Raw genomic sequence first — 15,302 nt, 5'->3', positions numbered from 1 at the left:
ATTTGTGCGCGCAAAGCAGTCGCGGCTGTATCAGCCAAGGGGAGAAAGGAAAGAGAGAGAGAGAGAGAGAGAGAGAGAGAGAGAGAGAGAGAGAGAGAGAGAGAGAGAGAGAGAGAGAGAGTCGTCAGCATAGCAGGCGTCTGCTTCCCGGTCGTTTCCGTTTTGAAAACATCCCCTGCGTCCTATACATTGAACTTGTATGTTTTCTCGCGATCAAGCCACCGATGCGCTACATTTGGTTAACACCTCTCCGATACATTGATTGTGACTCGCTTTTTTCGATATCCTATATGTGCAAATCCACAGAAAACCGGATACTTCAAGGGGTCTGAGTGAACAAAATTGAAATTTGAGGGCACACTTATCAGACCAACTTTTTTGGGTTCTTTAGGTCACCCAGAACTCGAAAAACCTTGGGTTCCTGCAATTTCGAAATTATATTTTTGCCGGGCATTTTAACGAAAACTAGCCACGATTCAACTTTACCCACTCAGTGTATGAAGCTGCAATCCATAAATGTGTATTGCTAGGATCGAAGTATCAGAAGAGAGCTTTAATTCGAGGGCTGGTAAGTTAAAAATGGTTGCCTAGGTCAAAAGTGGTCTAGGTATTTGAAAATAGCGAAATTATAGCAAGAAAGACTCAAATTTAAGCTCTTTTCTTTTACTTATGCTTTCAAAATTTAGATCAACGTTTTAATTGTTCGATCAGCTATTATATGCCCATCAATTATATCGCTGTTTTTTTATCGTTTTCATTGCCATATATATAGCTGATGAAACCAGTAAAAAATTTATCCAAATTTTGAAAGTAAAAGTAGAAGAAAAAAGCTTTAATTTGAGGGCTGGGTGGTTAAAATTGACGGCTCGGATCAAAAGTTATGAAAATTTTAAAAATGGAAAAAACGCTGATTTTTCCAAAAAATTGAAATTTTCACGATTTTTTGCTATTTTTAAGCCTAGATCAGCCCTCAAATCAATTCTTTTTTTAATAGCGTCGATTCTATTAAAACGCATTTTTAAATTGCGCCTCCAGGCAAAAAGTGGCATTTTCCTGGTTTTCGTTAATTTTCCCCATGTTAAATTCCCATAAGAGAATTTAAACTGCCCGGCAAAAACTAGGTATTTCGAAATCGCGGGAACCCAAGGTTTTTCATGTTCTGGGTGGCCTAAGGAACACAAAAAGTTGGTCTGGTAGGTGTGCCCTCAAATTCCAATTTTCTTTACTCAGATACCCTGAAGTGTCCGGTTTTCTGTGGATTTGCATATATACGTATGAGAAATAATGTGTCAACGATGACCGATAGTGCAATTATTATATTCAAAATAAGTGATGAGCCGTATAATTTTTCTTCGAACAATAAAGTTCTACACTCCGTGCATTCGTATAAAAATTTTACACGCACATGTCGTTTGCAACAGTGAATCGCGGAGTCTGTGCGAATTTTATTCAACAAAATCCCATGCAGGATACAATTATTGTTCATATATTGTCACACACGCATGTTCTCGCGTATGGTAGACATCGATATGAGTAATTTGAGAAAACGTTGCGTTGTCAGTACCGACTATATTGCAATTTCTATATAGACTAGGTTATATTTAGACGAGCTAATCAACTTGCGAGTGCAAAACAAAAATTGTATTCTTTTATATACTTAATGTTCCAACGATTTTATTCATATAAAATATAAACACATTGGCGGAAATACGGTTCATTATTGGAAAATGTTATTTTTTTAATTTATCAAAAAATTATTTGAAAGGTACAAAATACTCTCTCAACAGATTACGTTATACTACTTAATTATAGCTATTGTAGAATAAAAATAAGGAATAAAGTTAGTGCTCGATCGAGTTCTAAATAAATGCAAGTCGACTTTTAAAAATCCTCGGGACGATACAAAGTTAGAGAGCAGTCGAAACGTTTCTTTTCATTCAACAAATATCGCGAAAAACTTGCCCCAGATATGAAAATATTATCCGTATTGTTGTTTTTTTCACACAAATAAGATGGTACCTATAAAAATTGTTGATATATATTGAGTTAATTTATACGTATAAGTACGTTATATGATATAGCATAGTAAATTTAACTTACAACTCCTTTGAACACTTCTGACAGTAAACCGTTTTGAGAGTTTGTAATCATCAAGAGGTAATAAAGCTGCTGTTCGTTAATACCATAGTACTTAACGACTTCGATATTCCCAAATAAGTTGCCTTCGGGATCAATGGAAACGTTGAAAAAAATCAAACCTATATCAAGGATGTCTATCGCATAATCAAATGACGTGCCCTTTCCGTACAATATATTCCATTCAGTGCGATATAACCCGTCGTTCTTTGGCAAATTTACCTATAATTATAAAATTATTCAATGACGATTACTTATAATTATGTATGTTTATGATTGTTATAAGAAGCGCTGTATATTTCTCGTAGACTCGAAGGGTATTATCTTAATTCCATTGTTCATTACATTAGGACTTCATAAAACTATACATTGAAAACTTACAGATGAAACTATATTGATAGGGTTTCGAGACATTGAGCCTACTGATTTCAATTGCAATTGTTTGTATAGAGTTTTATCGATCTTGTCGCATTTTATCAAGTTCTATATATAATATCGAAAATAATGGAACGAAGATTCACCATTAGAATCAATCGGAAATCTTATCGACTTGAACTTTTGTCATCGCATGCAGGGAATTTTACCTTCATTAGATGCTCTTTGTGATTCAGCTCTATATGGCGAACGATATTATCGTACGAACACTTATCTTCGCAGGATTCGAGTAAACAAGAAATTGTATAGTTATTGTCTTTAGTGGATGTGCTATCTTCTTTAATCGCACCAACGGTAACATTATGGTTCTCTTTTACCATAAATGACGCTCGTGTATTAGGTTGTAATTGTTCATCCATTTGTGTTCCAACATCGATAACATTTAACTCGGTTTGAGTTTCAATGGAGCATTCACTGAAATTCGTTTGCGTGGATACCGAATTGTTATCTACTTCGGTTTGGGTATTTACAGAAATAGTTTCAGTCGAAGCAGTTTGAGTTTCAATGTGTTTTTTTACGATTTTTCTATTGATACGATGTGCTGGATCTAAAATTGAATTCTGCGCACACCGAAGAAACATTAATATTTTCATTTGTAAAAGTGATAAAACACTGCATATTTTATTGCAAATTACCTTAATATCGTCAAATTTGGACGATAAGCTCTCAGCTAAGTAATTACGCGAGCCATTAAAATTACTTTCGCACGATGGGCATACATTGAGTCCATCTTTTGTTTGACAATGTTCACAAATGTGATGACCCTTCATACAAGTGAATATTAATCCAGATGGTAATTCCCAACATACCGGGCATTGCAAAATATCCTCTAGGTCTTCAACGTACTGTAAACAATGATTGTGGATTATAACGCGACAAACAGAATTCTGAATTAGCAATTCGTCCAAAGTATCGTTGTGTTTTGAGATTTCAAGCGAGAAGCTACAGTTAATTGGTTTTGTAATTTTACATACACCATTTAAATTTTGTATTAAACATAATGTCGCAGCAAACGTAATGGGGTAAATTTATTTTAATACAGTTTAAATAAAAAAGAATGTTCCTTTTGATTTGTTTATTATTGGCTTCTAATATACTTATACGTCCGTTAATTCGTAAAGGTATGCGGTAAATGTCAAACAAAAATCTGTCTGGTGTAATACATATTTAACTCTCGCTCTCTCTCTCTCTCTCTCTCTCTCTCTCTCTCACACACACACACACACACACAAACATTCATAAAATGTAGGTACAGGTACTACTTTTAAATGAACGTAAACTAATATACATCGCGGCATTATTACGTAATTTTCTTTAAAATTGTTTAAACGGAAATTACAACGCTAATTTTGATTCAGACACTTGGCCAAATTCTCGGCAGTGTTTGTAAACAGAACTTTATATCACACAGGGGTTTATCATATATGGAATTATGAATCACTATTTTTGGAATGATAGGTTGGAGGAATGTATTATAAATAATCGTGCGGCTTTATCTATAAGTGTGCTATATATTAATTACCTGCATGCGAATAGTAACTAGCGGGTCGTCCATGTCCATGATGTTTTGTATATAATTGATCAACTTTATGTATGAATACGGAGTCTACTCATCTACTTAACGTTGTCGGCAAAAATCATGCAAATTTTTCTTATCCTCTTGACAAAATTCATTACATCTCCGTAACTGCTTATATTGTCACCTCGTCATATCAACCTTTTGCACAGTAGTAATTCGCAATAACGATTTATGAACCTAAAAATTTAACGCAAGAATCAAATATCTTCGGATGTATAATTATGAAGTGTTGTTCAAGTCACACCAGGCACTAACTATATCTATTACTTCGAAAATGCGATATGTTATTTCAAAATCGTAATCTACGCCTATACAGTATATAACGATAAGAAACGCGCTTAGGACATCAAGCGTCATTTCTACAGAGCGAATGAGATATCATGGAATCAAGTCGAAGTTTTTGGACAATAAAGAAAGACTTGTCGCAACTTTTGAATTTAGAATTATTATTACCAAGCATTTAAGCTAAAAAAGACATCGTGGTTTACCTTTCTATTTGTTCTCATTTAAATTCAAATTTATAATTATTTTCAAAACAAATATATGTTTAGTTTACCCAAGGCGAAAACTAAGCATACCGGGCTAATTAAATCATATTATTTTTGTAAAAATCATAAAAATAGGTACTAATTACTTGACTTCGAAAAATCCTGAAATGTTCATGATTTTTCGATATTTTCAATCGTAGACAACTTTTTACCAAATCAAGCTTTTTAAATTGAAACTGTTTTCGAGTGCTTCTTATCCTACTATAATATACATTTTTTGTTTGCTCGCTAAAGAAATTTAATATTGTTTCGTAGAATTCCTCGTGTACATTTTTAATCCTTAATTTTGAGGCAATTCTCCCCATTTTAATTTTATTGAATTTCATTCGATTTGACCGTGTAGTTCAAAATAATGGTGTATTTCAAAATAATTGATATATATGTCTGTGTGTGTGCGCGCGCGCGTGCGTGTGTGTGTGTGTGTGTGTGTATATATATATACACGCACATATACACACACAGACATATATATCAACGTATTTTGCTATAACGATATTCTTTGATTCACGGAGTGATAATTGCAACTCTAAATATCTGTAACGTGCAACTTTACAAATATTCAACCCGATAATAACTATAATACATTATAATCGATCGAGCAAATACGTAATTAGGGAGCTTTCGCTTACAGCCGGCATCTGGCTCCGGCATTATAAAATGATCAGGTGGATACCTAAAATCTATAATTACGAATTTCTAACCTCAATATGAATAATCTTGTTTTCATATTTATTTATTTATTTTCTGTACCGTTTATTTTAATATGAAAACTGAATTACTTTAAAAAAATCATCTCAGTGCACAATATATATTTTATTTCTAAAATAATGGAGGTTAAGTTCACAATAATTTGCGGATTACCTTAATTTTGAATGTGAGCAGGTGTCTTTAAAGTTTGAATCTTCAGGATTATTGCTTTCTTCAATAAATATAATGTTCATACAATACTTATAGGTATACTTATACAGTATATATATATATATATTTATTTATGTTGACATTATGTCATCCAATATATACACATCACATACTAGTGGATGCGAGCATCCAAGACGACCGGTAAAAACCTGAAATCCCTTTGTCCGAGTGTTATCTCCAACGAAAGTCGAAAACGTTTTATAACTAAAAAAAGATATGGCAACGTTGCTCCGATCACTTCGATATACACGCAGCGAATCATGCAACGAACCATCAGTCAGAGTGATTTGGGATTGGCTGGTGGAGTTGCTAGAAAACGATCGAGTAGAAAAGCCTCATGTTCGAAGATCGCAAATCGCATAATATGAATCTGCTCTGTCTATGTTTTGATGCATTTGAAAGGTACGTTAGCACCGCTACCTTCTGCATTATCTTCTGTTTGACCGTTTAATTTCTTTCTTTGAACTTGAAGAGTTTCTTAAATGTTATTTTTTTTCAAAAGATTTTAGTGCTTTCATTGTTGATTTCCAAGTCAGAATTACGCTCCTTATTACAGCTTGTATAATGGATAACGATGACGATATTCTTCAAGAAATTCGTATGAAGCTATCTATTCATTGTTACAGAAGATTTAAACAAATATTCATTCAAAAGCCATAATGATGTTTTTCTCCTACTAGTATGCAGAAGTTTTGAAGGAAATTCTAGAATGCCCAGTCTGTTATGAATTGCCAAAAGGAATAATAGCTATGTGCAATGAAGGGCATCACATATGTTCAAATTGTATGTCTTTGCTCAAAGAAAAATGTCCTACATGTCAAAGGAGCTATGGTAGTTGTAGAAATTATGTGGCTGAATGCTTTGCAGTAAATTTGAAGATATCAAAGTAAGTTTGTGTAATATGTACATATGTACATTGTACACTACGTACAATATGATTTTAAATCTGCTATACCTCCTTAATTACTTAGCATGAATTTTTAACGTTATATATATATATATATATGTGTGTGTGTGTGTGTGTGTGTGTGTGTGTATATATAATTTATCAACTTTGTAATTTTTGCAGAGCTCTATACTAAATCCTCATCATGCTTCAAATAGGCAAGTTCTAAAAAATAAAGTTTCCGTTGAAGTGCAAACAGAGCTTACGTATTCAAACTGTTCATTAGAGAAGCAAAGTAGTAACTTTTTAATTAATATGAAAGTTGATGGTTCACAAGAGGATTGTTCTCTTCCAAATTCTCAAACAATTAATTCGAACAAATCTACAAATATGAATAAATCACTCACATTTCAAGTTCCAAAAAGATCACGTATTAAAATGAAAAAAAAGTAGAAAAGGATCAAATTCACCAAACTCTTGAAGTCCAGATAATACGTCTTTATTCGTGTAAACAAAATATCTATATTCATAAAATAATATATAGCAGTCAAAAGTTAATTCACATCAGATGAATATGTAGGATACAAGTTAACACACAAATTTAAAATTGTAACGCTCAGAAGATCACGAGTTTTTGATTAAAAATGCATTAGTTTAACTTTGTTATGATTTTATCAATACATGAAAAAAGACAGTAAAAGTTAAGTTAAACGTGAATTATGCACAATTATTAGTGTAACAGTGTTGTAATTTTTACATTCTTGGTAAGTAGTAAAAAAGGAAACCCCTGATGATTTTGAGAGTTTATCAAGTATGAATGTATGTATATATTTACATACGTATGTATATATGAGACATACAATGTCTTGCGATTCCCATGCTTAACTACTGCGACATCAATATTAGTAGTAAAAGTACGTGGATCTCAAGAGGTGATTTAGAATCGATCCTTATACTACTGATACCTGTAAGGAGATTGCGTCTAAAAATGTAGTCGAAGCGCGCGCCAAAATGATTTCTTGCATAAGTAGTACCTACAAATCACGTGATACGGAGGAAGCAGGGAGGATCGAAACGCATGCACCAAGTCAAATTCTCTAGCAGCGGTATTTGCAGCAGCTTCTCTATACCTATATAAGTATTATGTATACTCGCATTGCTCGCTCGCTAATCGCTTCTACAGTTCTACTGTCTACATTCTCTACATTCGCTTCGCGCGCAAGCGCTCCGCGCCGCGAGAGAGAGGGAGGGAGCGAGTCGAGCTCAGCTCAGCTCAGCTCCACCAAGACGAGGATAGCGCGAGTCCTTTCGCGGCGCGCGTTCGTCGCGGACTGTCTGTCTGTGTGCAAGCTATGTCTACTGGTTCTGGTTGCAGTGGTCGCTCTCCCGTGTACCGTGTGCCCGCCGTGTGCCTTTGAAGAGCGCAGAGCAGAGCTATACCTATATACACACACACACACACACACACACACACACACATATATATATATATATATATATATATATATATATATATATATATAAGTTGATATAAGTAGCAGCGAGCAGCGGATCGGATCGACCTGCAGCGGAGACGCGCGCGCTCTCTCTCCTCTTCTCTCTACTTCTCTCGAGCAGCCAGAGGCCCCAGCAGCAGCTGTAGATCGCGAGCACACCATGGACCCGCGGAAGCTGACGGAGCTGCTCCGGGCCACCATAGACCCGGGTCAGCAGAAGCAGGCAGAGGAGCAGCTCAACCAGGTAAGAGAGCCCGAGGCGCCTTGCCGAGAACCGCCGCCCGCGAACCTAACCCGCTTTCGCGCTGCGGCTCCGGAAAAACGTGTTCGCTCGTTTGCCGTATAAGAGCGAGCGGTACGGAGCCCTGCAGTGGATTGATGACCGAGTCCTTGCCCTCGCAGCTTCGCGTTCTTGACCTTTTCCCCTTGGTTGTTGCTGCAATAGCTCGCGCGCAGCTCTGTTTCTCTCTCCCTCGCGCTATACTCGCGCGAGTATACTTGTGCCGTTCGCTCCGCATGTCGTCCACGTTTTTCCAACTCGTGGCCCCCCTTGCGGCAGTCTGTTGGCTGCCTGGCGGCGCGGTGAAAACCGCTATGGCTTACCTTGTTGCTTGTACCTACTCGCGGCTGGGCGAGAAGATGGTCCTGCCGTTATATGCTATATTAGCAAGGGGATTGCAAGATGAGTTTTTCCTTACAGATGTACAAAATTATTGGCTTTGCTCCTGGCCTGCTGCAAGTGATCATGTCTAACGATGTGGATATGCCTGTGAGACAAGCTGGTGAGTCTGGTTGCTAATCATCAATTGAGGAGACTGGGCCCTAGCTTTATCAGCAATTCTGTTTCAGGTGTCATTTACTTGAAAAATTTCATCGTTACCAATTGGGCTGACAAGGAGGCTGAGAATGGAGTTGTGCCATTTAGTATTCATGAGCAGGACAGAGCCATGATTCGGGATGCCATTGTCGATGCCACTGTGCATGCCCCGGAACTCATTAGGTACGACTGAAGAAACAAAGCAAATAGTTACAAACAGTTTGCAGGTATAATTCTGTTTTTGTATCCTCAGGTTACAATTAGGTGTGTGCATTACCAATATTGTTAGACATGACTTTCCTGGAAGGTGGACACAGATTGTTGACAAAATTACAATATACCTTCAAAATCCTGATGCTTCCTGTTGGCCTGGTGTTCTTCTAGCTTTGTACCAGTTTGTAAAAAATTTCGAGTTAGTTTCAATTTTCTCTAATTTTTTTTTGTCCTCTACGATTTTACAATTTAAATATAATTACAATTTTTTATATAGATATAAAAAAGCAGAAGACAGAGGACCACTTCACGAGGCAATGAATCTTTTGTTACCTATGATTTACCAACTGATATTGAGACTACTACCTGATGCATCTGAGCAGTCTGTCCTTCTTCAAAAGCAAATACTCAAAATATTCTTTGCCCTGACTCAATACACACTTCCCCTAGATCTTATTTCGAAACAAGTTTTCTCTCAGTGGATGGATGTTATTCGTCAAGTAGCAGATAGACCTGTACCACCGGAAACCAACAATCCTGATTTAGATGAGGATGAGCGAGCTGAACTGCCATGGTGGAAGTGTAAAAAATGGGCACTTCATATTCTTCAGAGAATGTTTGAGAGGTATTTATAATAATTCACTCTTAATAATTTTAGATTAAAGTTTGCGTTGACTGCACAACTGAATCTGCTATAGGTATGGAAGTCCGGGGTCAGTCACCAAAGACTACAAAGAATTTTCAGAATGGTACTTGCAAACATTTAGTGGAGGAATACTTGAAGTGTTACTCAAAATTTTGGATCAGTACAGAAGAAAAATTTATGTCTCACCACGTGTCTTACAACAATCTCTTAACTATATAGACCAAGGGTAATTCGACCTTTTTTTAGATTTTGCTCATGTTAATTTGCTTGTAAAAATAACATTTTTCTTTTTATAGAGTGAGTCATGCATTCTCATGGAAATTTTTAAAGCCCCATATGTTTGAAATCGTTTGCGATGTTTTATTCCCTATCATGTCGTATACAGCAGAAGATGAAGAATTATACCTCACAGATCCTTATGAATACATCAGAGTGAAATTTGGTAAACTATCTATTTTCGAGATGATTTAACAACACTTTAAAATTATTATTCAACAAGCATTTCGTTTCTGTCTTGACAGATATTTTTGAAGATTTTGTATCTCCTGTAACAGCAGCTCAAACTTTATTGCACTCAGCGTGTAAAAAGCGAAAGGATATGTTGCCAAAAACCATGCAGTTTTGTGTTGAAGTGTTGACAAGTGCGAACACTACTCCAAGACAAAAAGATGGAGCCTTGCACATGGTAAAATTGATATTATATTTTTAAACTTATTTATGAGAAGCTAATGTATCGTTTTTCTGCAGGTTGGAACATTAGCGGATATTTTATTAAAGAAAAAAATTTTCAAAGATCAAATGGATAAAATGCTGATGCAGTATGTATTCCCTGAATTCAACAGTCCACAAGGATTCATGAGGACTAGGGTATCTTAATTTTTAATTATTTGGAACATTATCAATTGCCAATTTTAGTAAACATATAAAAATTATATTTGATGTATGATATTTGTAGGCTTGTTGGGTATTGCATTACTTTGCTGAAATCAAATTCAAGCAGGAAAATATTTTAGTTGAAGCTGTCAGGTTAACTACTAATGCTCTTTTGAATGATCAAGATCTTCCTGTCAGAGTTGAAGCAGCTATCGCATTACAAAGTTTACTTCAGGCTCAAGATAAATCACAGAAATACGTTGAACCTTGGATAAAACAAATTACGTTAGAACTTTTGAATATCATTAGGTTAACAGAAAATGACGATTTGACGAATGTGATGCAGAAAATTGTTTGCACGTATCCTGAACAACTAATGCCGATTGCGGTCGAAATGTGTGAACACTTGGCAACGACGTTCAGCCAGGTACTCGAAACTGATGAAGGTAGCGACGAAAAAGCTATTACAGCAATGGGATTATTGAATACTATTGAAACTTTATTGTCTGTAATGGAGAACCAGCCACTCATAATAGCTCAAGTTCAACCAATAGTTTTACAAGTTATTGCTCACATTTTCAATCATGGTGTTATGGGTAAATTACTCAATACTCAAAATATGATAGAGAAATTACATAAGTTTTAATTTCATACCAAAAAATCTAATTAATTTTATTCCCATTTTCAGAGTTCTACGAAGAAGCTTTGTCGCTTGTATATGATTTGACAGGAAAATCAATTTCCGAAGATATGTGGAAAGTGTTGGAATTGATGTATGAGCTTTTCCAAAAAGATGGTTTCGATTACTTTACAGACATGATGCCTGCTCTTCATAATTATATCACTGTAGATACCCCGGCATTTTTATCAAACGAAAATCATATTTTGGCAATGTTTAACATGTGCAAGGCTGTGCTGGTCGGAGATGCAGGGGAAGATCCCGAATGCCATGCAGCAAAACTTCTTGAAGTAATAATTTTGCAGTGCAAGGGTCATATTGACAACTGTATACCACCGCTCATACAACTCGTGTTAGAACGATTGACGCGAGAGGTCAAAACTTCGGAATTGAGGACAATGTGTCTTCAAGTTGTTATCGCTGCATTGTATTACAACCCGACTTTGTGCCTCGAAACCATGGATAGACTGCAAGGTACTTTAGGACAGTCAGCAGAGCCGATCGCATCACATTTTATTAAACAATGGATTCATGACACAGATTGCTTCCTAGGGTAATTGTTCTTTTCTGATAAAAATGTTTGTTGAATCTAAGCATTTGATTAATTTATATATATATATATATATATATATATATATATATATATATATATATATATATATATATATATATATATATATATATATATATATATATATATATATATATATATATATATATATATATATATATATATATATATATATATATATATATATATATATATATATATATATATATATATATATATATATATATATATATATATATATATATATATATCTTTTAGACTTCACGACAGAAAACTTTGTGTTCTCGGATTATGTACGATCATAAGTATGGGTCCAAACAGACCAACCGCCGTTAACGAGTGCGCGCAACAAATCATTCCATCTTTGATACTTTTGTTTGATGGACTGAAAAGAGCATATGCTGCTAAAGTAGCAGAAAGCGAAGACGAAGATAACGGCGACGACGAAAGCGATCTTGAAGAAGGCAATTTGAAAGTTCTTACTGTTTCGTAATACGACGTACTTATAAGTAACTGTAAACATTAATTTTTATTTGCAGTATTATCTTCAGATGAAGATGAAATTGATGATGCGGGTCAAGATTACTTAGAAGAGCTCGAAGAAAAAGTAATGAAAAATCAAAATCAACACATGTTTGGAATTAAAAGCGCCATAACGACCGATCACAAATCAAGCGACGATGACGATTCGGAATTCGATGCTAACGAAGAAACTGCTCTCGAAAGTTATATCACTCCACTCGACTCCGACGATACAAATCAAGATGAATATATCGTTTTTAAGGAAGTTATGCAAAGTGAGTAATTTTCATCTTATTCTATATCTTATTTTCTTGCTTGAGGCTTGGTTATTAATATTAAATATTTTTAACAGACATTGAGAGGACTGATACAACATGGTATACTGCATTAACTAATCATCTGACACCAGGGCAAAAGACGTCATTAACCGAAATTATAGTGTTGGCTGATCAACGCAAAGCAGCTTTAGAGAGCAAACGAATTGAGCAAAGTGGAGGTTAATTTTTTAAAATTATTTTCAAGCCTGTTACTGCAGAGTATATCATATAAGGTTTAATTTAATTTCTTAATATTCATTAATCTAATTTTTTTCCGCAGGTTATGCTTTTACTTCACAGACTGTCCCCACTTCGTTTAATTTTGGTGGCACGCCTTTAGGCCGATAAAAATATAAACGTTTTTATTCTAATGTAAGTAAAGAAATTGTATGGTAAGCGAATCGAACACTCGTAGCACGCGAATGCAATATGACCACCTCCAAGACAATTATGTATTTCCTACTTACTATTTTTGTGTAAATTAAATGTACATTAGTAAGGCAATTGGAGGGACTTGTATACATACTAGAAAATCGTGTCCACGTTTTAATCTAAATACGAGGCTCTTGCACTGTCGATCGGTTATGTCGACCCGTACCAAATAAAATTCGCTGTCGCTCAGTGATGCTATGTAACCGGTTACATAAAGTATAATAGCAAGTATTTGGACTTTTAAGCCATAATAATATATCTAAAATAGTCAAATGCAATGTGCGACGATTTTTGGTCAAGCTAAATTTCTTATACTTATAAATTGCGCCCCTGCACATGATCAATTGGAATTACGAAAACAGACAACGAAGATCATCTTCGGTATATAATCGGGGCTTTTACTATGCGAAAGTGTTCTAGTGACGTTTCTACTGCAACTCTGAAGGAGAAAGTATAAAACTCTTTCAATTTTCTCTATATTTGTTAAAAGAGAAGAAAATAAGGAATATGTTAAATTGTTGATGTAAAATATATTCAAACGTAATTTTTAATAAGAAACCAAAAATATTTTTTTCATAAATACAAAGCCTGCTCCATGAACATGTGTGATTTGCGTGAAATATTTCCCGTCTGCGATAGTCATAATAAACAGTCAGAACACGTGTCCTTGATATAACTGCTACCTATTTTATGCATCGCAGATAATCAATATAGCTTTTGCAGAGAGCCGGCATGATAAACTGTCCTCCTGTCATTACCGGTCAATTTTATAATTTTCAAAGGATTGCTTTACATTACTTATGAATCTTCCAAAGAGAGAAGGAGCTCATGCCGCTAAAGTAGATTTATTTTTATGAAAGCGTTTGTATGGCAGAATAAATTGCGCTGCTCCTTCTCTCGGTGGTTAAAGGACAAAATTGCAAATGAAGAGTAGGAGAACTAAAGCGGATGATAAAGTAAAAATAATTATGCATGTATCAGAGCCCGAAATGATAACGGCGTACAAAGCAGAGGTGTTCTGTGCTGTGATTAACTTAAAAATGGACAACTCTTTCGTACTACTGAATTTCTTTATAAAAAATAGTAATAAATGTTGGAGAATCTTAAGTAGTTATTGATTTAATATCCAGATCGCCATATAAGTATCAAACTTTTATTTTTTTTTTATGAAAAATAGTAGAGAAAGCAAAATCGAGCACTGGTAGAACTGAGCTTTAGTCGTCGATGGATCTTTTTACAGTGAAAAAAATAATAAAGACGTTAAAAAGTGCCTTGAAGTGATGTTGAATTTGGGACCTAAGGTGGACAGAACTGTTTATCACAGTAGGTCGGTCTGAGGCCAGGACACTTCTCTAGTTTATAAGTTCAATAAAAATAAACACAGTATACTGTATCGTGTCGAAAACAAAAAAAAATCAGCGAGGATAAAGCGAACTGTTCTTTTGCTCTTTCTACATAAAATATAAGTTGGCGTAAAGGCCAGCCCTTGTTTGTAATAAAGAGCGTCGTTTTTGTAACGATATTTAAATTATGTGAAGTCGTATGCTTGAGTTTCTCGACGTTGTGTGAGATGTGAGTTGGGGGTAAAGACACACGGCCATACTGGTGCTTTAATATCTAGACGGAAGTTCGTGAAAAAACTTCATGATTATTATTATTATTATTATTATTATTAAACTGGAAATGCAGTCTACTATGCAGCGTTTGTTATTTATTATCTTACCAAACCAAACGCCAATACGTTCATTCTCGTGTAAGACTAACACGAGTGATCAAGTAAAGCAACAATTGCTTGTAAACAGACTTCTTTATTATCATTAGAGTAGATAATTATACATTACCAATGGTTACGATTGATTTTAATTAATTATTCAAATCTTTTGCGCCAAGGCAAGTAAAATGATGTAATAAATATTAAAAAATGATAGATATTAAAATAAGTGTAAAAGTGATGAACAAGGATTACACTTTATAGTTATAGGTACTTTCTTCTTAATAATAATAATAAACAAGCATCTTGAACACCTTTCCTGTAACTTGAATGATCATCGAAGTCTGACTGCCTTGGTGCAAGATTTATTTTGTCTAACTCTTTGTAGCTGTTTGGAAATAAATGCTCGTGCCAAGTTTTACTTAGTAGTGTTTTAATTTGTACTTTTTTCAGTGAAGGATTCGCATATATTGATGATTATCAGTGATGGTATTAATTTGAGATTATCATGCGAATCCTTCAG

The 15,302-nt window shown here is 34.9% G+C and overlaps 3 protein-coding genes across 10 annotated transcripts; 2 read left to right on the top strand and 1 right to left on the bottom strand.

Annotated features, from left to right (window-relative positions):
- Positions 1–1,408: 1,408 nt before the first annotated feature.
- LOC100679077 lies at positions 1,409–5,819 on the bottom strand. 2 transcript variants are annotated; one of them, XM_031928269.2, is made up of 6 exons: positions 5,560–5,819; positions 4,094–4,327; positions 3,207–3,416; positions 2,721–3,131; positions 2,101–2,358; positions 1,409–2,019 (listed from the first exon to the last, which is right to left on the bottom strand). In XM_031928269.2, exons 2-6 carry the CDS (start codon positions 4,130–4,132, stop codon positions 1,882–1,884), a joined length of 1,056 nt encoding a protein of 351 aa, XP_031784129.1. In that variant the 5' UTR covers positions 4,133–4,327; positions 5,560–5,819; the 3' UTR covers positions 1,409–1,881. The 2 variants fall into 2 exon arrangements, with proteins under 2 accessions (XP_031784129.1, XP_031784140.1); XM_031928280.1 differs by lacking the exon at positions 5,560–5,819 and adding an exon at positions 4,406–4,502.
- LOC107981962 (E3 ubiquitin-protein ligase DIS1) lies at positions 5,077–7,219 on the top strand. Of its 4 annotated transcripts, none has more exons than XR_004227374.1 (4): positions 5,077–5,363; positions 5,733–6,018; positions 6,119–6,502; positions 6,686–7,219. XR_004227374.1 is itself a non-coding variant. In XM_032596086.1 (4 exons), exons 2-4 carry the CDS (start codon positions 6,191–6,193, stop codon positions 6,696–6,698), a joined length of 243 nt encoding a protein of 80 aa, XP_032451977.1. In that variant the 5' UTR covers positions 5,680–6,018; positions 6,119–6,190; the 3' UTR covers positions 6,699–7,219. The 4 variants fall into 4 exon arrangements, 2 of the variants coding, with proteins under 2 accessions (XP_032451977.1, XP_031784176.1); XR_004227373.1 differs by lacking the exon at positions 5,077–5,363 and adding an exon at positions 5,569–5,652; XM_032596086.1 differs by lacking the exon at positions 5,077–5,363 and having other exon boundaries at positions 5,680–6,018; positions 6,119–6,214; positions 6,297–6,502.
- Positions 7,220–7,745: 526 nt separating this feature from the next.
- Positions 7,746–14,762, top strand: LOC100118635 (importin-7). Of its 4 annotated transcripts, none has more exons than XM_031928245.2 (16): positions 7,746–7,892; positions 8,041–8,242; positions 8,699–8,780; positions 8,848–8,998; positions 9,069–9,227; positions 9,306–9,653; positions 9,727–9,900; positions 9,971–10,116; positions 10,196–10,359; positions 10,422–10,541; positions 10,630–11,143; positions 11,236–11,779; positions 12,056–12,261; positions 12,337–12,594; positions 12,672–12,815; positions 12,917–14,762. In XM_031928245.2, exons 1-16 carry the CDS (start codon positions 7,855–7,857, stop codon positions 12,982–12,984), a joined length of 3,318 nt encoding a protein of 1,105 aa, XP_031784105.1. In that variant the 5' UTR covers positions 7,746–7,854; the 3' UTR covers positions 12,985–14,762. The 4 variants fall into 4 exon arrangements, with proteins under 4 accessions (XP_031784105.1, XP_032451972.1, XP_032451971.1 ...); XM_032596081.1 differs by having other exon boundaries at positions 7,781–7,879; XM_032596080.1 differs by having other exon boundaries at positions 7,797–7,892; positions 8,044–8,242.
- Positions 14,763–15,302: the final 540 nt, after the last annotated feature.

The sequence above is a fragment of the Nasonia vitripennis genome, chromosome 1, assembly GCF_009193385.2.
Source record: "Nasonia vitripennis strain AsymCx chromosome 1, Nvit_psr_1.1, whole genome shotgun sequence".
Classification (NCBI taxonomy): domain Eukaryota; kingdom Metazoa; phylum Arthropoda; class Insecta; order Hymenoptera; family Pteromalidae; genus Nasonia; species Nasonia vitripennis.
Note: the sequence above shows the minus strand (reverse complement) of the source record. Positions and strands in the feature narration are given on the sequence as shown.

What these genes read in the sequence shown, in the direction of transcription:
- LOC100118635 (XM_031928245.2), top strand. Translation starts at nt 7,855, where the DNA reads ATGTCTACTGGTTCTGGTTGCAGTGGTCGCTCTCCCGT. An exon ending in CATGCCCCGGAACTCATTAG is followed by an intron (nt 8,999 to 9,068) that starts GTACGACTGAAG and finishes TTGTATCCTCAG; the next exon opens with GTTACAATTAGGTGTGTGCA. An exon ending in AAGGATTCATGAGGACTAGG is followed by an intron (nt 10,542 to 10,629) that starts GTATCTTAATTT and finishes TGATATTTGTAG; the next exon opens with GCTTGTTGGGTATTGCATTA.
- LOC107981962 (XM_032596086.1), top strand. Translation starts at nt 6,191, where the DNA reads ATGACGATATTCTTCAAGAAATTC. An exon ending in CGATATTCTTCAAGAAATTC is followed by an intron (nt 6,215 to 6,296) that starts GTATGAAGCTAT and finishes TTCTCCTACTAG; the next exon opens with TATGCAGAAGTTTTGAAGGA.
- LOC100679077 (XM_031928269.2), bottom strand. Translation starts at nt 4,132, where the DNA reads ATGGACATGGACGACCCGCTAGTTACTATTCGCATGCAG. An exon ending in TAGTTACTATTCGCATGCAG is followed by an intron (nt 3,417 to 4,093) that starts GTAATTAATATA and finishes CATTGTTTACAG; the next exon opens with TACGTTGAAGACCTAGAGGA. An exon ending in CCAAATTTGACGATATTAAG is followed by an intron (nt 3,132 to 3,206) that starts GTAATTTGCAAT and finishes CGGTGTGCGCAG; the next exon opens with AATTCAATTTTAGATCCAGC.